The 21,623-nt window shown below is 33.7% G+C and overlaps 3 protein-coding genes across 6 annotated transcripts in view; 2 read left to right on the plus strand and 1 right to left on the minus strand.

Annotated features, from left to right (window-relative positions):
• Positions 1 to 2,060, plus strand: part of LOC144978034 (phospholipid phosphatase 1-like) — a 30,221-nt gene extending 28,161 nt beyond the window's left edge. Inside the window, exon 6 of the mRNA XM_078923511.1 lies at positions 1 to 2,060. This exon is cut by the window's left edge and continues 74 nt beyond it. Coding sequence (XP_078779637.1) covers positions 1 to 67 — 67 coding nt within the window. The 3' untranslated portion in view covers positions 68 to 2,060.
• Positions 2,061 to 10,263: 8,203 nt separating this feature from the next.
• On the minus strand, positions 10,264 to 18,016 carry LOC144978036 (stabilizer of axonemal microtubules 3-like). The gene is made up of 6 exons (XM_078923513.1): positions 17,785 to 18,016; positions 17,030 to 17,218; positions 15,470 to 15,640; positions 14,239 to 14,459; positions 12,728 to 12,844; positions 10,264 to 11,485 (listed from the first exon to the last, which is right to left on the minus strand). Exons 1-6 carry the CDS (start codon positions 17,899 to 17,901, stop codon positions 11,290 to 11,292), a joined length of 1,011 nt encoding a protein of 336 aa, XP_078779639.1. The 5' UTR covers positions 17,902 to 18,016; the 3' UTR covers positions 10,264 to 11,289.
• An 848-nt stretch (positions 18,017 to 18,864) lies between these two features.
• The window catches only part of LOC144978038 (deubiquitinating protein VCPIP1-like), a 29,016-nt gene continuing 26,257 nt past the window's right edge, over positions 18,865 to 21,623 (plus strand). The window contains exons 1-2 of one of the 4 annotated variants that reach the window (XM_078923517.1): positions 18,865 to 19,128; positions 20,424 to 20,638. In XM_078923517.1, the coding sequence (XP_078779643.1) occupies positions 20,480 to 20,638 (159 nt within the window). In that variant the 5' untranslated portion in view covers positions 18,865 to 19,128; positions 20,424 to 20,479. Of the gene's footprint in view, positions 19,521 to 19,633; positions 19,865 to 20,423; positions 20,639 to 21,623 lie in introns of those variants that run through there. The other 3 variants (XM_078923516.1, XM_078923519.1, XM_078923515.1) reach the window with 3 other exon arrangements.

Raw genomic sequence — 21,623 nt, forward strand, 5'->3', positions numbered from 1 at the left:
AGACCACAGACAATCTGGTAGTTTTAGTAACCATGACAACAGTCGTGTGATTAATACGTTCATGTGACTTAACACCTGGGAAATAGCTGTAAAGCCAACTGGGGTAAACGTTGCCTTAAGGGAAAACTTTTTGGGTGGGGTTCCTGGCCTCCCATAGTGGGCAGGAAGGCACTTACTGTGTCTTCTATCTCCCTGTATCTGTTTTTCAACATATTTTCTATCTTTGTCTTGGAATGAGATTACTTGGTTTTGTCCTGGTCATGGCCGGATACCCTGGCTGAGAGGGAAACGGTCAAATGCATGGTTAGTTTTGGGAGATAATTTTTTCCTTGTAAACCATCTCTCTGTTACGTACTGTTTTGTTTACATATTATTTCTGATTTGTCAACATTTGAGTGTATCCCTCTTAGTGGGGACCTGTACTTGTGTCTGGATGAGACTTTTAGGTGATCTCAAACTAAGTACTTTGATATTGTGCTCTTGGAATCTACATCTGTTTCCTATTTGAACCAAATTCTTTTTTCTCGGGTGCTTTAATTGTAATTCTAGAACTTTTTACTATCCCATTTCTTCCTTTTTACTGGCGCTGATATGACCTTAATGTGATGCAAGTGCCGTGAAACCCTTAAAAACAAACAAACAAACAAACAAGGGGAAACTTTGCCTCTTGAATTTTGTACCAATAAGAGATTGTTTAGTCAATTATTTCCTTTGATAAAAATTCAAGTCTTTTAACGGGTACGATAACTGCAACAAAGTTGAGATTATTCAATTTGCTCCAAATTCACAAATGGCAAAATTTCCCCTTGAGGCAAAATTACCCCAATTGACGGTACTCGTCTAATTGGAATGTGTCATGTATTCAAGACTGTACATTTTACAATCCATCTAGAAGTCACAAACAAGTGATCTGACCGTTTCAATGTGGGACCTAAATAGGGTCCTTGACCTCCCATGGTGGGCAGGAAGTCACTTGCTGTGTCCTCTATCCCCTATATCTGTCTTTTTTTGGGTTTTTTTTTTTTTTTTATGAGTTGCTTCTTGTCTATGTCTTGGAATGGGATTACTTGTTTTTATCCTGGCCCTTGCTAGAACCCTTGGTTGAGAGGGAAACAGTCAAATGTATTGTGTTAGTTTTTGGATATTTTTTTCATTGTAAATCATCTCTCTGTTATGTATTGATAGATACGTTTAAAAAACAACAACATTTGAGTGTATTCCTCTTATTGAGGTTCTGTGCTCGTGTCTGGATGAGACTTATAGATGATCTCAAACTCAGTACAGTGATAGTTTGCTCTTAGAATCTACATCTGTTCCCTTTTTGAACCGATTCCCCCTTTGTCTTACTTTTTCTTGGGTGCTTTAATTGTAATTCTAGAAATTGAAGCTTACATTTAATTTCACATTATTTATTTCTTCGAGCTTCAAGCAGCAACATTTACATGGTCTCATAGATCAGTAGAATTTTCCAGTTCGTATCTAATTAAATGGAAATTGGGGGTCCCATTAGCACAGTTTGTAGAGCACTCGCTTCACAATCAAAAGGACAGAGATCGATCCCGGGTGCAGTTGAGATTTTGTCTGACCCCCCCCCCTGTCCACCCAGCAGTGATTGGGTAGCTGGGTTGTTAGATTTCGTGGAAAGTACTTTGCGATAGACTAGTATCCTATCTAAAGGGTAACAAGCAATTGATATTGTCCGTTTCACGTTATAGAAACTGGGATAAACTCCAGCTCAATGGACCTGATGACTCTTTTTGAATATGTAACACTGTAGAATTATATTGCTTTGTTTCATATTGCATGTTTGAGTGGTTGTATGTTTGAGTGAAAGTAGCCACGCTACTGTTAAGTGCTTTGAGTTTGTTGATATACGGGTTAAGGTGCTATATAAAAATCATCTATTATTATTATTATTATTATTATTATTATTATTATTATTATTATTATTATTATTATTATTATTATTATTATTATTATTATTATTATTATTATTGTTATTGTTATTATTATTATTATTATTATTATTATTATTATTATTATTATTATTATTATTATTATTATTATTATTATTATTATTATTGTTATTATTATTATTATTATTATTATTATTATTATTATTATTATTATTATTATTATTATTATTATTATTATTATTATTATTATTTATTATTATTATATATTATTATTATTATTATTATTATTATTATTATTATTATTATTATTATTATTATTATTATTATTATTATTATTATTATTTTATTATTATTATTATTATTTATTATTATTATTATTATTATTATTATTATTATTATTATTATTATTGATTTTTTAAAAATGAGACACGAATTATGTTTTATTTTGTTATTTTCTCATTACTTATATATAACTTATACATAGGTTTTAACTTTTTGTTGTTGTTGATTGTTTATATCATGATCATTTATTGATTTATTTGTATTTTATTCCATTATTTTGAAATTTGAACATTACACTTTGTAAATTACATTTTTAAGATAGTGCAATACATTTATACTTGAGTATTTCAATTTTTAAATGTACAAAAAAGCCCCCCAAAAAACTCCCCAACAACCATGAAATTTTTATACAACACATTATCTGCTAAATAAAGATTATTAACCCCCATTTTGCTCACTTAGACAACATGGGTGATTCGGGTTGACATCAGACATCTTGTTTGATGAATTATCTATATTCCTTCGTGGAATGCCTAGGCGACGATGTCTTATGATGTTTTTCGCAGAAGGGCATAATTTTAAAAAATAATTTTATCCGCTAAATATGCTCAAAGCAGTTTACAACAAGTCTTAAGCAAACAGCAAAACTTAACATTTAGGACATGACTTTTTTTGTTTGACAAGGATAATGCTGTGACGGATTATGTACTCATTGTAGACCTGAGTATGGTGAGGGAAATTTGAGTTTTCCAAGGTTTCAACTATATTCTGTTCACAATTAAATAATATGATTGAAAAAAAAAAAACCCAATTATAAAATATGTCACATTTTGTTGTCCCATTTGTTTGTGTAATTTTAGGTTTTTCATTTATATAATTGACGGGATGAAAATCATGAACACGTATTTTATAATTGCATTTACACCACCAACATTTGTAATGTATGGTATATATTTTGAAATGTTGCTATTTATTTTTAAAAAGTGGTTATGACGCATAAACTTAACCTTTTTATAGAATGTTACAGTTTACATTTTAAAAAATCCATCGCCCTGCAAATTATCTATGATGATATAAATATTTGAATAGTGAAAGAATTTGAAGTGATATTTATATCATGAAAAGAAATGTAAATTCTAAAAATTGATGTTTTGCCCATGTGCATTAGTGCACACACACTCACAAACACGCGCACACATCCACACACACACACACACCGACACAAAATATAGGTGCACACATTCATACAGACAAACACAGGCGCACATAAACTACACACTGAAAAACAACACAACCAAACTTGTATCATAGTCAACTTCTTTGTTAATTGTAATATATATATATATACCATCTAAAAAGTGTTTTATTTGTTCAACGTCTTATATAAGATATGATTTGATTTGTTTTTATTTGATCTGAGATTTTTATATGTTGATCATTTCTTCTTTGTCATATGAAATCAAACTTCTCATGCTGGGTGGGGTTCCTGACCTCCCATAGTGGCAGGGAGGTTCTTACTGTCTTGTATCCCCCTAAGTCTGTTTTCCAACGAGCTTTCTGTCTTTGTCTTGGAATGAGATTACTTGGTTTTGTCCTGGCCCTGGCTGGATACCCCGGCTGAGAGGGAAACAGTCAAATGTATAGTTAGTTTTGGGAGATGATATTTTTTTCCTTGTAAATCATCTCTCTGTTATGCACTGTATTATGTTTTGTTTATGTATTATATATATGATTTGTAAACATTTGAGTGTATTCCTCTTAGTAGGGACCTGTGCTTGTGTCTGGATGAGACTTTTAGGTGATCTCAAACTAAGTACACTGATAGTGTGCTCTTGGAATCTCCATCTGTTCCCTATTTGAACCAGTTCCCCTTTGCCTTATTCTTGGGTGCTTTAATTGTAATTCTAGAACTTTTTACTATCCCATTTTCTTCCTTTTTACTGGCGCTGATATAACCTTAATGTGTTGCAAGCGCCGTAAAACCTTAAAATCAATCAATCACTTTAACATTTCATTGTTTTTGGTTATATTGTACTAGACGTCTGTTGTTGTACATTATTATATATTTATTCTCAAATGTGTGCAAAATGGCTTTTTTGTGAGACTTTTACATTGCTACGACGTCCATGGCTATTTATCATGACATTTCTACGGATGTCCTTGGCCATTTATCATGACATTTCTACTGATGTCCATGGCCATTTATCATGACATTTCTACTGATGTCCTTGGCCATTTATCATGACTTTGAATATCAATATATTTGTGATTAGTGATCTGTGGCTGACTAGTTAGGTCATCACCCCCTTTTTGTTTTACTTTCCATTCCATGTGGCTTATTGTTATTGTCTCCCATAGTAGGCAGAGAAGTCACCTACTGTGATTTCTATCACCCTATATGTGGCCCTTTGCCTCAAAAAGGTATTAAGTCGGGTTGGTTAAGATGTTGAAAATTGAATTTATAGCCAGAAATATCAGACTTGTCTTGAGTTTGTATGTTTTATTGAGGAGAACGGATACCATATTTTAGGGTGCTAATGTCAACAATTTATATTTTTGACCAGTTTAACATTTAATTCAACTTCTAGGCATATGGTTCTTTCCGACTTAATACCGTTTTGAGACGATGGGTCACATATCTGCTAACCAACTTGCTTTTTTTTTGTCTTTATCTTGGAATGAGATTTACTAAATGTGTTGCAAGCGCCGTAAAACTCTTAAAAACCAAAGACAATTGTTTTACCCGAGTCCTGGACGGAGTCTTTCTCTGACCTCGCCTTGATTTGATCAAATAGTTGATTTTCACCAACAATTTTAGTGTTGCTCTTCCACTCTATTCAACTGAATAATTGTAATCTGTGATATTTATATTCTAATTCCATATGTGTATGATTTTCACTGTTTTTCAATTGTTCTAATCATGAGAGACAAGAATATCGTTTTAAAATATTTTATTTATAAGGACTTGGTCCATTTTTTTTTTTTTAATTTGAGATTATTTACATCAACGATCTTTTAACTTCTTCATTTTTATTACAACGATCTGTATTTATTGCCCTGTTGTTTTGATATAATATCTTACATGTCCATTAAAAGCAAAATGCTTTTGGTCTCCATTCTTCTGTAGTTCTCACTTGATTCCATGCTGTGTCATCAATCCAAAATCATATCCTGTAATTCGTAATGAACAAAAATGAATATAACAGCTTAGAAGCCCCCCCCCCCACCCCCCCCCCCCCCCCCCCCACCCCCCCCCACCCCCCCCCCCAAAAAAAAAAAAAACAAAACAAAAAAACCCAAAAAACAAAACAAAAAAAAAAACAAAAACAAAAAAACAAACACGGCACATTTCAGGCTCAAAACCATCTTCAGTCACCAAAAAAAAATAAAATAAATGAAAACATAAATACATTACTAAAAAAAAAAAACATGTGGTTTTTTAGTAATGCATTTATGCTTTCATTGATTTTTTTTTGTTGTTGACCGAAAAACGGTTTTGAGCCTGAAACGTTCCGTTTATGATATTTTTTTTTTTTAAATTTTTGAAGCTGTTATATATTCATTTTTGTTTATTACTTTTACCAGTCCACAGCTTCTAGTCGACCCCCTCCCCCCCCCCCCCCCCCCCCCCCCCCCCCCAAAAAAAAAATTAAAAAAAATTAAGCATCACTTTTAAACATCTTATAAACTTTAAAACTAAGTAAGTAGTTCATTTTTATGTTATACACATATAAGAGAAAATAAGATATAAGAGAATTCATTTAATATTTACCATACTAATAGTAATGATAATTAATTTTGAGCGGAAAAGAATTCCCCTAATTTTTGCTATACATGGCTGGGCATGTTGCTGAATCAAGATATTGTTTTCAGACCCCCCCCCCACCCTCGGTTCACCCAGCAGTGATGGGTAGCTGAAGCTGGGTCTGTTAGATTTGGTGGAAAGTACTTTTCAGTCCTATCCAATGGGTAGCAAACAATTCTGAAAATGACATAAACTTCGGCTCCATGGGGCTAATGTCTGTGGACTGCTTTAATATATTATGGAATCTAATGGAAGAAATGTAACAGTCATTCATCTATTGGGGAATGACAGTCCGTTCTCTGGCCGACATCACAAATAGATCTTCAATGATCTCTGCAGTTCGGACTCGAACCCTGTTTAATAGGTGCTCGCTCGATAGGCAAAAGATATGACCTTAAAGTGTTTGAGGCCATCAATTGCCAAATATCAATGAGAAGCAAGGCTTTTGTTGTATATTTTCAGTTTGTTCATGATTTTAAAAAAAAATTTTCTTTTTTTTTTATTGACAAAGCATGAAATCAAAACTATTTCTTATACATTTTAATGAGCAAATAATGTTAAGGTTGTTGTTTGTACTAAAAATGTCTTTCGGTAATAAAATTGTTACTCTATCAACCACCTTTTGTCTCTTGTTTTTTTTCTATGTTGTCAATTAGAATGTATCTGGGTGGGGTCTTTGACCTCCCATAGTGGGCAGGAGGTCACGCTGTATCTTCCATCCCCCTAAATCTGTTTTCCAAGTTGCTTTCTTTGTCTTGGAATGAGATTAACTTAGCTTTGTCCTGGCCCTGGCCGGAGACCTTGGCTGGGAGTGAGGGGAAACAGTCAAATGTATAGAGAGATGATATATTTTTTTTTCCTTTCTAAATCATATCTCTGTTATATACTGTTACATATTTTTGTTGTTATAAATATATATTGGTTTGTAAACATTTGTGTGCATTCCTCTTATTGGGGACCTGTGTTTGTGTCTGGATGAAACTTTTCGGTGATCTCAAACTTAGTACACTGATAGTGTGCTCTTGGAATCTACATCTGTTCCCAATTTGAACCCTTCCCCTGTTGTCTTACTTTTTCTCGTGTGCTTTCAATTGTAAATCTTTACTATCCCATTTTCTTCCTTTCACTGGTGCTGGATGACCTTAATGTATCACAACTGCCTTCAAAGCTGTACTTATGTCCTTATTTTGCTGTTGGTCTTCTGAGTGGATTTTAAAAGTACATGAGGTGACTGCTCCTTTATCTTAAATTAAATTGAGCTTTATATAGAGCAATATCCACTAAATGTGCTCAAAGCACTTTACAAGGGGTCCCTGGTCAACAGCATTATTTAGGGACATGACGGCTGTTAGGTGATTTTACAATTTGTCGGACAAAGACAACAGTGTTAACGGCCAGGTACTCATTTTACACCTGGGTGCGGTGAGAGAATGTGAGTAAAGAGCCTTTTCCAAGGACTCAACTATGCGCCGAGTGCGAGGCTCGAACCCAGGACTTTCCGATCAGAAAGCAAGTGTCATACCACTAGACCACATAGATCTTGTGTTTAATCACCTCACCTCTGGGTGGAGGTAATTTGATGTCTTCTATACCCCTTTATTTGTTTTCTAACTTTCTCTGTCTTTTTCTTGGAATGAGATTAATTGGTTTTGTCCTGGCCCAGGCCACAGTCCTTGGCTGGTAGGAAACAGTCAAATATATAATTATCCTTTTGAGAAATATTTTTCTCCCCTTGTAAATCATCTCCCTGTTATGTACTGTTATATTTTTTGTTTTAAATATATAATGTTCGTAAGCATTTGAATGTATTCCTCGTAGTGGGAACCTAAGATTGAGTCTGAATGAGACTTTTAGGTGATCTCAAACTAAGTACACTGATAGTAAGCTCTTGGAATCTACATCCGTTCCTTATTTCAACGAATCCCCTTTGTCTTACTTTTTCCCGTAAGTTTTTATACTATAAATCTCGAATTTCTGGATTGGGTTCCTACCTTCCATAGTGGGCAGGGAGGTACATACTGTGTCTTCTATCCCCCTATATCTGTTTTCCAACATGCTTTCTGTCTTTGTCTTGGAATGAGATTACTTGGTTTTATCCTGACCCTGGCCGGAGTTCTGGATGGGGTTCCTACCTCCCATAGTGGGCAGGGAGGTACATATTGTGTCTTCTATCCCCCTATATCTGTTTTTCAACATGCTTTCTGTCTTTGTCTTGGAATGAGATTACTTGGTTTTGTCCTGGTCCTGGCCGGATGCCCTGGCTGAGTAGGGAAACAGTCGAATGTATAGTTAGTTTTGGGAGACGATATTTTTTTCATTGTAAATCATCTCTCTGTTATGCACTGTATTATGCTTTCTTTATATTATATATGATTTGTAAAACATTTGAGTGTGTTCCTCTTAGCGGGGACCTGTGCTTGTGTCTGGATGAGACTTTTAGTGATCTCAAACTAAGTACTTTGATATAGTGCTTTTGGAATCTACACCTGTTTCTTATTTGAACCAATTCCCCCTTGTCTTCCCTTTTCTTGGATGCTTCATTGTAATTCTAGAACTTTTTACTATCCCATTTTCTTCCTTTTTACTGGCACTGAATTAAAACTAATGATGTACCTTGTGTTAGCCAACGGGCAGGGGGGGGGGGGGGCGGGGTGATGAGGATATTCTGATAAATGTGCCCACCAAACCTTTGCATTTTCATGTGCATAGTGCAATTAGAGGAAAAATATGGTTGTATTTTAAGTATATAACATTTATTGTACAATACATATTAATCCCTATATCAATATAATGTATATACCATTTTAAAAAATCGCTGATTCCTCTTTCCATACACAATATTTTGTATTCTTCTCAAAGTTATTGAAATAAATAACTAAAGATTTCTTGATAATTGACTCAAGTGATGTTTATTAATAGTTGTATTGTATAGAATACAAGGTCAACAACTCTGTTTTATAAAAATATTGAAATAAATCAGAGTACATGGTCGAAACGTGTAATCCGCAAGTGACACATTCTCTTATCAAAAATAAATACTTCCAAAAAAAAAAAAAAATAGCTGTGAAAAATTCATTCATAAGGGAACATGACAAATTTGTTATGAATCTTAACTAGACAGTTATAGTTATTTTGTACCTTTTCTTCTGCACTTGTAAAGTGTTTGAAAACATCTTTAATTACTCTCAATACTTGCAAATATTTAATACGTGACACAGGCTGTTTTTTTTAGCATTTTGCTTCTCAAACATCATTGGGTCTGCAACATGCAACACGCGAAGAATTTTGTGATACTAAATATATTTCAGTGATATATACATTTATGTAGTATGATGGTTTCATACTTCTTGTATTTTTTTAAATAGCACTTTCTGTTATGGTTTCCTTCTATTCGTCTTGCGGTATGCTGCGCGCCGTCGCACTTAAGTGGGGAGAAAGGATAAAACCAGTGGCGCACCTCGCTTCAACGTCATTCGCCTCTCGACTCACGTCGGGGGCAATCCTAATTGAAATAAAACTATTAGATAGTAAGATTTAATAGTGTGTTATTTCTGTTTCTTTATTTGACAGTGTCGCCCCTTCCTTAGAACCAATCACGACCCTGAGCATTGCGCGAGAGAAAAACTCAGCATATCTCTTGCGCAAAATAAGATCTTGTTTTGTTCTATCACTCCCTCTTCATTCGTCCCAAGCCTCAAGAAGCCTGCCACGCTGCCTGCCAAAATAGCGGCACTGGCAACTACACACATCTCATTCTCAACAACAAAAACTACACCTTATTATCAAGAAATATCTCGCCACCAAACCTCTCAGAACAACTCCATACATCCTCCCTATCAAATCTCTCTCATTTACTCCATCGACTATATTACACCTTCCTCATTAAAAACTACACGTAATTTGAAGAAAACTACAAAGAGGCTTCATTATTGTATGTACCCCCTGCAACCCAAATAACAAGATACCACAATAACAAGATTATTACATTTACATATTTAAGAAAACGTTATTGCAAAAGCTCGCTATTGGAATGGACTACTGTAAGTTGAATGATGTCTTCAAAATATCTGTATAATCTTATATCTATTTGTTCCTTCGGTCATTAATTCAACAACGAAAAAAAAAAAAGAAAAAAAAAAGTACAAGGATATATAAAAACACACTCAAGTGACTATAACCAATTTTGGTGAGAGGATTTTTGTGTTGCTTCTCTTCGTATAAAAAATCCAAAGGAAATGATAGTATTTTATCAAAAGGGTATAGGTTACAACAGTTTTTTTTTTGTTTGTTTATTATGTAATACTGAAAATGATCACATAGATATTATCATCTCTCTCTTTCTCTCTCTCTATCTCTCGCTCTCTCTATCTCTTTCACCCCCCCTCTCTCTCTCTTTCACCCCCTCTCTCTCTATGTCTCTCTCTCTCTCTCTCTCTCTCTCTCTCTCTCTCTCTCTCTCTCTCTCTCCTCTCCCAGCTCTCTTTCATTACGAGTACTTGTTTCTCCAAGAGAACAAAGAAAAAAAAATATTTACACATCAAAGTCATCACAGTGTTTCTATTCATCAAGAAATGTAAAACGATTGTATCTTGTGGATCAATGAGGAAGTCATAATAAAACTTTTAAAAATTGTGAGATACGATTTACTGACACTTCTATGAATGGAAACCAAATAAGCCCTATCCAGTCCTTCAGATATCTTGACTATAATTTAGATTAAGAAAGAAAAAGAATAATTAATACTTGATGATAATGATAATAATGATAATATTAATAAAAGTAATAATAATAATAATAATAATAATAATAATAATAATAATAACAATAATAATAATAATAATAATAATAATAATAATAACAACAACAATAATAACAATCATCATCATCATAATCAACATAATAACGATAAAATTAATAATTTATTAATTTTGGTAAAAATTGGCGAGCCACAATTTTTTTATTTTTAAAAAGAAATAATTTGTTAAAGAGAAAATACAAAGGCACAGGAAAACAAGATTAAATAATAATCCCTCCAGGTATTGTGTACTCATTTCATAATCACATTGTTCAGTATGTTTTAAAAAAATTAGAAATAAATTTCTTTCAAATAAAAGGTAAAAATATTAGGAGAGAACTAGTTTCTCGCATAAGCTGAACCTCCCCCCCCCCCCCCCCCACTTCCTCCACCCTCAAAAAAAAAAAAACAGGGGAGAAAATATCTCCTTTTATTTTTTAAAAAGGTAACTCAAAAAACTAACAACATTCTATATCACGAGTGAGTCGTAATTATTTCGTGACTGTGACAGGTTTCCGACTTCCAACATTTTGATATTCCGTATTGTACATTTTAGGTGCCGTGTAGACCGACTTGGATCCAGGGGCAGGGAGGGTGAATGGAGTGTCCACTGGGCAATAGTAGGTCTCTTTCATGTTGACGTGAGATGGGCCTTGATAGGATTCGTCGTACAATGATTTCAGACCTCTGGGATTTGGAATGAAAAAGAAAAAAGTAGCAATATTTGTATGGGTATTAAATGAAACATTGGTGTTGAATTTGGTGATCATGATGGTGATGTTGATGATGATGATAATAATAATAATAATAATAATAATAATAATAATAATAATAATAATAATAATAATAATAATAATAGTAATAATAATAATAATAATAATAATAATAAAAAATATAATAATATAAAAATATATAATGATAATAATAATAATAATAATAATAATAATAATAATAATAATATATAATAATAATAATAATAATAATAATAATAATAATAATAGTAATAATAATAAATATAATAATATTAAAAATATAATGATAATGATGATAATAATAATAATAATAATAATAACAATAATAATAATAATAATAATAATAATAATAATAATAATAATAACAACAACAATAATAATAATAATAATAATAATAATAATAATAATAATAATAATAATAATAATAATAATAATAATAATAATAATAATAATAATAATAATAATAATAATAATAATAATAATAGTAGTAGTAATAATAATAATACATAGTTTCTATAGCGCCCCTTTCCACCCATAAGTGATCAGAAGCACTTATACAATGACAAAAAAACCCAAAAAAAATTGTACATGTGATCACATATATTAATAAAAATCACTCACAGAGAAACTGAAAGGAAGTACTCTGTCAAAGAGGTTTTACAGAAGGACAGGGAGTTACGGTGTCTGTTGTTCAAGTACAAGGAAGTAAACGAGCAGAATGATGATGATGATGATGATGATGATGATGATGATGTGATGATGATGATGATGATGATGATGATGATGATGATGATGATGATGATGATGATGATGATGATGATGATGATGTTAATAACGTCAAAAGTCATAAGGTTACGAATTAAATCCTTCGCTAATTTTTCAAGCAAAGTATGATCTCGTACCTACCAAAAAGACATGCTAAATATTTTTTAGCCGTCTGCCTGGAATTTAAGTGATGTATTACCATAATGTTTTTATTGCTTTTGTTATTGGCTGAAGAAAGGTTTTGAGCCTGAAACATTCCATATTTCATCTTTAAAATTAAATTTAAAAATCTTTACTTAACACAAGTTCTAACTCAGTCCCTTTGCATGTGAATTGAGCGCTCAACCAACTGAGTTATCGGGACCCCCAAATGTGTACTTCATAAAGGAGCGTATTGATTTGTAATACTCACCCGTGCGGAACAGGTACAAGAGCTTTAGGCAAGCGAGGGATCTTGGTGGCAGTAGGAAATACCATGGTATCTCTCATCGGTAGTTTGTCTCTGGGCACATTGTCCTTGGGAAGAGGGCTGGAAAGGAAGATTTCGAAGAAAAAAAAATATTTACGTTTATGAAACAGATCCAATTTCTTTTTTTTTACAGACAAGAGAATAATAGCTTGTTAATATTAAGATGTTGTCATATTATGGAACAAGTTTTCTGTAATGAAAAATCAACATTTCTTTTATCATCGTATAAGCAAGTACTCAATGGAGACTTCATCATTGTTGATAAATATAATTATTCTTCTCACTTCAATGTCATTGAAATATTTGCCTTGTAGCAGCAATACTTCAATCCTTTTTCTTACTTGACTGCAATGAGATTTGACAACAAACAATTTATTTTTCTTTTTTGAGCTTTTATATAGTGCAATTTCCACTAAATGTGCTCAAAGCGCATTATAAGGGGTCTCTAACCAACAGCAACATTTAACATGTAGGACATGACATGACGCCTGTTAGGCGACATTATATAATTTTTTTCGGACAGAGACAACGCTGTTAACAGCCAGGTAATCATTTTACATCTGAGAATGGTGAAAGAATGTGAGTAAAGAGCCTTTTCCAAGGACTCATCTATGCGCTGAGTGAGCGAGGCTTGAAACCCAGGACCTTCCGATCCGAAAGCGAGTGTCATACCACAAGACCACATAGCCGCACAACAATACCACTCAAATGCCACATTTCGTGATCGTAATCGTACTTTCTGACTGGATGTCCCAAATGCCTTTTCTACCATCTGTCTGGATTTTAAGTAAGGTATTCATGATTTTTACTTTTTACTGTTTTTGTCAATGTCTGAAGAAGGGTTTTGAACCAGAAACGTTCTGTGTTTGTCTTTGGTATTTTGTTCCTTTTTTTTTAAAGCTGTTAAATATTCATTTTTGCACATCTATTTTTACAATCTGACAAAAGAGACCATTTGTAAGTTGAAGGTCATATTATTGACCCACCGTCTCAAAACTGTGATATGGTAAAATGTACTAGGTGCTGAAAATTGAATTTATAGACAAAAACATGAAACTCGGGGGATAATTTCTTTTCGTTATGGTGGATAATAAATAATAATAATAGTAATAATACTGTACACTTATAGAGTGCCAACATCTCATTCAATATGAGCTCTAGGCGCTTTACAAAATTAGATAAAAATATATATATTATTATACAATTAACATAGCTACTAGATCTGGACAAATACATATTCAATACTTAAAATGCTTTTAACATAGAAATGCATGCAAACGTTATAAATGTACATTAAAAAAAAATAACGCCAAGAAATGTTTTCTAAAGTAATACAAATTCTTACATTGCAACGACTCAAAAATTAGTAATTCCTGTCATTTTAATTCTAAAGTCACATTTCGGGGTCCACTCAATCTCGACATAATACCATTTTGATGGGTCACATGACTTACTTGTGGTGCAGGCCATGTCCCCATGCCTTGGTGTAATTCTCACATTCCCAGTACGTAGGTACATCCTTCTTTGGATAGCTGCTGCATTCTGCAGGTGTAAATTGCCGATGATCTTTGTGAGTTGTTGTCAAGTATGGATCCATGAGGTTTAGCACTCCTTTATCCTTCACGTAAAACTGTTTTCCTTGAAGCTTGGGGTTCTGAGTACTTGCCACTCCAGTCTAAGGTACGATGAAAATAACAGCCGTTTATAATGAATATAAGCAAGGCAGCATTTTAAGTAAGGTTCATTCTTTTTTCCTTTTAAAAACAAATGATAAACAACTGAAATCGTTCATTTTGTTTGCCCCAAAGATGAATTTGTATTCAGACTGTTTCATACAGCAGACAGATAATCAAAAAATAACCTGCAGGACAGCACCGCAAAGCTTAATATGGTATATTATTAGACTCCTTTATGACACTGACTTCATACTATGTAATTTAATCGATATGTATGGGTTTTCTAAACACAAAACTAATATACATAACATATAATATATATACTTTATTCATCCAAAAATTGGAAATTCGTTTACAGACGTATAAAAATGTATAAACACAAAGTTGAGAATCAATGGCGACAATGTATACATATATATATATATATATATATATATATATATATATGCAAATGCACAAAAATGTAAAAATAAAGAACCAAGAACCAATAGCAACACTAATTATATCTTATAGAAAAAATATACAGAAGACGTAAAATTGACGTTACTCATTTGTTTATAATTGTTTTAATATTGCCATTAAGGTGATCAATTCAATCAATCTCACCAAATTCTCTGTAATAGACTAAAAAGCAATTAAGGTCACACATGTGATTGTGTGTTGGTCAGTTTTGTTTTGGAAAAAAATGGGTAGTTTTAATTTTTTTTCAACTATAGGCGCACTTTTTTATATTTGTAAGGTAGACAACAAGGATTGTATTTGGAGTAGCTATCTATATTTTAAAGGTTATCTCAAGTAAAATTTATAATAGGATGTTATTACACTTAAGTGTGATATTACATTTGGAGGTTTACGCAGTGCTTCAAAGATACGGATGGATACAGATGTCATACTTGAATTAAAGGCATATCAGTAAATCCAACTGACTGTATTGTAGATAGTTTCATTCTTGGTGGGACGTGAAACTAGGTTGTAATTATAATTGACGGAAACAATTATTTGTACTTACCTTGGAAGGCCCTTCCTTGTGATGGTCTTGAAGTGTAAAGTTCTGTGGGATGAAGACTTCCTCGAATTTATATTTGTCCTTGACCTCAGGGGCTCTGGCTTGGAACTCAGCTTTCATCTCACTGAGCTGATTACCCATGGTTAAAGGTCGTCTCCAGCCTCCCTGGCCAAGCTGAAAGCAAAAATATCATCATTATGTTCATAAGTTCAACATTAAAAAGATTAAATATATAATTGTCCTCCCAACTCTTTTCTCACACGTCCTCGTCGTCATCATCCTCCTCCTTCTCCTCCTCCTCACTTTATTCATTTCCCTCCACTTCCTCTGAAAACATGTTCACTGCAATGTTTGTATGTATATTTATTTTCTTGAAGATAAATAAATAAATAAATGAACAAACAAATACATAAATCAATTAACTCATTTTTCACTTATATTTTTGAAAAATGAAAAAGTTTCTCAAGTACATGTTTTCACATAGAGAGATGCCTCTAAAAGTTTGCTCAACATAAATAAAGGCAGACTCCTTTTTCACGCCACGACCAAACAAAAGAAAAATCCGAGCACTCACTTTTGCCAACCACATAACCGAAAACCCCGTTGAGAGATACGCCACAAACAATTTGAACTGCTTCAAAGTCCCACAGACAAGAGCACAAAACTACAGAAATTCTTTCTTCATTAGAACTATCTCAGAATGGAATGGGCTTGATGAACTGGTCATCATGGCACCACACCTAAACGATTTCAAGGCCCGACTGACATGGGCCCGTGCCCAATGAGGATGCCGCTGAAATACAACCAGACCATTGATTTCTTCAGTGCCAACCATACAGATACAGATACAGAACATGGTCACTATCTTTTGACTCTTTCAGTAAAATCACACGTTACAAAATAATCCACAACTTTCTTGTCGGAATAGTAACATTTGATTATTTTGCTAAGACCGTAATTTCTTTCAAAAATTATCTTGATAACCTCTGAATAAATTTTTTAAATACATTCATAGGGCTACAATGGTGGTCTCGTTCACTCAGTTGGTAGAGCACTTTTGACATGCAAAGGGAATGGGATTGATTCCAGGTGAATTACACATTTTCTGACTCTCCTGTCCACCCTGCGGTGACTGTGTAGCTGGGTCTGTTTGAAATGGCAGAAAGCACTTAATGATAGCCTCGCATCCTAATCCAATGGGTAGCAACCAATTGCTATTGTTGTCTGTTTAGTGTTATAGAAACTGAGATAAACTACAGCCCCATCTCCACTCATGAGAAAAAAAATAACAAAGATTGAAAGTCCAGCGAAAAGGATCACTTGTGCTGGAAATCAACACGAAGTGATGATAAGAAAGTAAAAACATCCCTTTCATTGCTTGCCTCTCAGATCAGACTTCATCAAACAACCTTGTATTTTTAAATTTCGCATAATAGGAACACGTAATGGATGTCGGCCTGAACCAGGTATATCAATGTTTACAATACAATTACACATTTAGCACATCATCATAACAGGGGTTTTGAATTAAAATATGAATATTCTAAAATATCCATAGGATACCTTTTCTGTGAGATCTTTCATGTATGTCACTTTCCAATGACCCGGTGCTTTCTTGTGCTGTGTATCATGGTAAAGCAGGCCAGGGTATTTTTTGTCATGAAAATACTCTTTTGTTGTGAGATAGGGCTTATCCTTGGTGATTTCATCTTCTTTCGCTAGACTTGGTGGGAGGGGTTCACGGAGAAGAGTCTGGAAAATAATGAACGATATTAAGTTAAATAAACAACCATTCTTTTCTTAAACTTCACGTCATGAATTAAAGCCAGTTCGAAGACTGGCAAATATATATATATATATATATATATATATATATATATATATATATATATATATATATATATATATATATATTATATATATATATATATATATAAATAAGATTAAGCAATTTTTAAAAAATGATTAAAAATATTAAAATATTCTTTTGAAATTTACAATGGAACTTTTGATACATAGTTCATTCTTCAGTGTTTGGTTGCCCGGGTATTCACGCAAAGGCAGAAAATAAACCTTTATTTACTTTATAACTGCTTTGGAGAATATCATCTAATTTTAATTAGCTTTATGTTCATTTTGATTTTGAATGTCCCTTTCCCCTTTGCCTTTATTACAACGGTTAATGAACCACGATTGGGTTTCGAGACTCGAAAAAAATGGACTGAGAATTGTGGAAATTAAAAAGAAAAATGAGAATATGTTTAAAGTATCAAACCAGATTAAATGACCATCAAAAATATGGGAAAATAATATCAAACCTTGAATTCTGTATCTGGGAAATAATAACCAGGTCTATAATGATGCCCTACGCCCGTGCTGGTTTGATGCCAGTCTTGGCGACGACCATATTTTATCTCTTGATGTAAACCACTCATATTGAAAAAAACACCTTTCGGCTAGTTCAAATTTAAAAACAGTAAAGGAATATCATAAGAAAAATGAACCAACTACTCAGAAGACATGACAGCAATCGTTGCTAAGAGAAACAGAAAACCGGAAGTTAAAGGCGTTTACAACTTCGTGGAAATTAACATTCACCAAAATATTTAAAATGCATTGGTGCGTTCATTCTAAATAATTCTTTACAATGTATTCTTGGTCAATGGTTCGTGTCCAAGTGCTCACATTTACATGTCTGATAGCCTAACGCACTAAAGGGCTTGTTCTAACATTGTTGGACAATATTTTGTGTTGGTTTGATAGTATTTCCATTATAACAAAGAGCCCATAACGATTTGGGTTATCAGACCCGCAAATAAATGCACTTTGGTTTATGCACCTATGTTAGTGACCCATCGAATCAAAATGGTACCTATTATGACGGAGTGAAGCGGATGCTAATTATCAAATTTCATGGGTGCCAGCAGGAAGAAGTGCTGAAACCTGAAACTAAAATCTCGACACTTTGCCAAACCTGAAAATGTTCCTACTGAAAACGCGTCCTAAACTTTTCTCTTATTTCATCGCCGTTTTTATGCTATTAGGTTATTTTACTCAAAACACTGAAACCGGAGGCATTTGACTTCGAGATATCGCGAAACCGGAATTCCGGCATGAACCGGAAAACTGGCACCCATGTCAAATTTGCCTTGGAATGAAGAGACATGAACATTTTGGTTCTTGCACTTCACGAAACTTATTTATTCTCTGCTTTAAAATCACATAAACATATCCCAATTTTTATACTTCCAATAATCAATTTAATTTTCAGTACCCATATTAGTCCCATATATTACCATTTTGAGACGGAGAGAGAGAGAGAGAGAGAGAGAGAGAGAGAGAGAGAGAGAGAGAGAGAGAGAGAGAGAGAGAGAGAGAGAGGTAAATAAAAATAAATTAAATGGGTAGGTAATAAGGGAGTGGGAAGGGAGTCTGAGTCTGACAAAGAGAATTGGCAATGAGAGTGATGTTAAATCATTTGCATTCTTGTTGGCATGTCTTGTCCTTCAGAATATTATAGAGGGTCTACCCTATGAATTTACCTAATTCGTTTAATTCTAAGGGTCTACCTTACTTTTTTCACTATTATTATTCAATTCACTTGTGGTTATAAAATCGTAAGGGAAATTTGACTTATTAAATGTAAACAGAAGGGACCGAAGGTAAGAAGAAGAACAGTACCGAACTAGATAGGGCATTGTGGAATAATTTTGAAATTTTGATATTGTTGATGCTTTGAAAAATGTTATTAAAAAAATTGATGTGAGGTCCTTAGCCTTGAACTTCTCTCCAAAACGGCCCTTTACAACTTCAATGACATGTTTTAAAACAACCATTGTCACGGTTAGAACGATGTTGAACTGTCTTCTCGATTCTCGGGTCATTTTAATGTGGGTGTTACAATTAACAATGCACCGTTTTTCGTGAGCTCTCAAAAACAAAAACAAAGTCTGGAGGAATTGTGTGATTTGTGAAGTGAAAGACAGTGATCAGTAAAGACAGCAGTCGAATGAAAAGTGAAAAGCAACATTCAACACACATAAAAGATTGCAAGGTATTTCTAATGGGAATTTATCGAATATCGCAGCATATTATCAACACTATGTTTATTTATTTCCTGGAAAATCTGCTTCAAGTTAAGCTATTTATAAGATTTGTTTTTCCAGCGAAAATGAATCAGAACTGGACTTGACGTAAGCAGTTTTTATTTCCAACAGTCAACAGACATAACTCAGTTGTCCAGCAACATCAGATTTCACTATGCAAATTCTTCGGGAGGCCTTCCGAAAGCTCCTACATCGTCATTTATTCTATAGCGTTGATCATTTATTCAATTCGCCATAATACTAATGACTAATGGAAACCAAATTCTTGTTAGCAGAGACGTCCTTGACGATGGCAAGTGAACTCCCACTCCCAGAATCAGAGTCGAGTAAAATCCGTGTAAAAGCTCTAATTTTAAAAAATCACAAAAAAGACTCTCCTTATAAAAATCATCGTTCGGCAGACAACAAAATAAACATGTCTATGAAAGATGGCATGTTCTATCCCATTCTGCCCAAAACCAAAAAGGAGCCCAAAATCAAGTGAGATGTGTATTGCCCTGTGATGCTTAATAATTTAATATACTGGGCTTTGGTCTTTGGTAGATCCCTTTGAGACTCACCAATGAAAACGAAATAAGGAGGAACAGAAAGAATGTAGAGGATTACAATAAAATAAGATATGTCACAAGGAAGGAAAGGTTCAGTAATCATGTGATATAATAGGGGCTAGTGCTTGTCTTATATTTATTCATATTCTTAGTAGTCTGATGATGTGTAATGAAGTGCTCTGTCTGAAAGTTTTCAGGTTCCTGAGATATCAGGCATCATATAAATATAACTGACTTGTATTATTTCATTAATATATGCTTGTTTATTTCATTCCGATTTATTATTTTATGTTTCTTTTTTAGAACTAGTCATTTTGAATGTTGTCTCTTGCGATGTGAGACCGACCTTAAATTCAAGGATGACGAAAGGCAACAGTCAAGTATTGAGTGGCATTTGCCCTAACCCGCATTGCCAAAAAAAGTTGTTTTTTCCTGAGCATGAAGCAAGCATTGAGTGTTCAGGATGTGGTCAGAGGCATATCCAGTCAAGTTTACAAAGCCTTGAGAAAGCTTTCAGTGTAAGTATCAAATTGATGAAGTTATAAGAGAGAATGTGATGCTGATAATTATCATGAAATTTATCGCACTTTTCCCGTAAAAGGGAGGAAAAAGGACTCATAAGATCAGTCCTTTTTACTCCCTTTATTTTACTCTCAATTTTATCGGCTCATTTAGGCATCTCTAGATTTTGGTTTTCCCGAAGTGCAACTCAAATTACATCAACCGTAGATTACATCTAAAACACATTTACATTTATAACTATATTCAAATAAAAATGAAATAAAAAAAGTGGAATGGGTTCAACCTCTTTTATTTTAAAGAGCTTGTGTTAGCTTTTCTGCCACCGATTCATAATTGATAAAAAGTTTGGTCTAGGATTATTGGTTTTGTCTCATCTATTTTGGTAAAGAGTGCCCCTCTGGACTGTAGGAAATAAGAATGTTGGCCATTTTTATGGGTTCCTCAAAGCTGATCAGCGTGGATGGTATTATCTGTACTGGACCCAAAATGCCTTTTAGGAATATACATGTTTAATCATTTTCTGAAGCCTGCCTGCTCATCTCATAGTGCTTTGTCCAGAGTAACTTTCATGCTGTCCAGCATGATTCTTGTGAGCACTTTGCTTGGTATGGAACAACAAGGTGATTCCTCTCCACTTGTCACACTGGGACAGATCGCCATGTTTGGGTAATTTTACCAGCAGGCCCTTCTTCCAATCAGATTGTATTTCCTCATTTGTCCAGATCAAGTTTAACAGGTGATGGAGTTGATCCACGATTGTTTCCACCCTATAATAATCGACTTTAAAATATTGCAGCAGCTCATTTTGTAAGCAATTGTTTTATTGACAGATTTCAGTGGAGTTGAGAAAGACAGGATTTGTCGCGGACTTGAATTTTATTTTTTTTTCCTTCTTTTTACTTGATTTGTTTGACTTACTTGAGTTATGAGCCTTCGCGTCTCTGTCGAACGATTGGGATGCCTCGGCTCCTCCACCATTTT

This window comes from Berghia stephanieae, chromosome 8 (genome assembly GCF_034508935.2).
Source record: "Berghia stephanieae isolate SIO BIC M18660-M18661 chromosome 8, UCSD_Bste_1.3, whole genome shotgun sequence".
In the NCBI taxonomy this organism is placed as follows: Eukaryota; Metazoa; Mollusca; class Gastropoda; order Nudibranchia; family Aeolidiidae; genus Berghia; species Berghia stephanieae.

Coding starts and splice junctions, on each gene's coding strand:
- LOC144978036 (XM_078923513.1), bottom strand. CDS start 17,901: ATGAGTGGTTTACATCAAGAGATAAAATATGGTCGTCGCCAAGACTGG. Junction 14,460..15,469: donor ACAAGGAAGGGCCTTCCAAG/GTAAGTACAAAT, acceptor ATCGTACCTTAG/ACTGGAGTGGCAAGTACTCA. Junction 12,845..14,238: donor GGACATGGCCTGCACCACAA/GTAAGTCATGTG, acceptor CTTCCTTTCCAG/CCCTCTTCCCAAGGACAATG.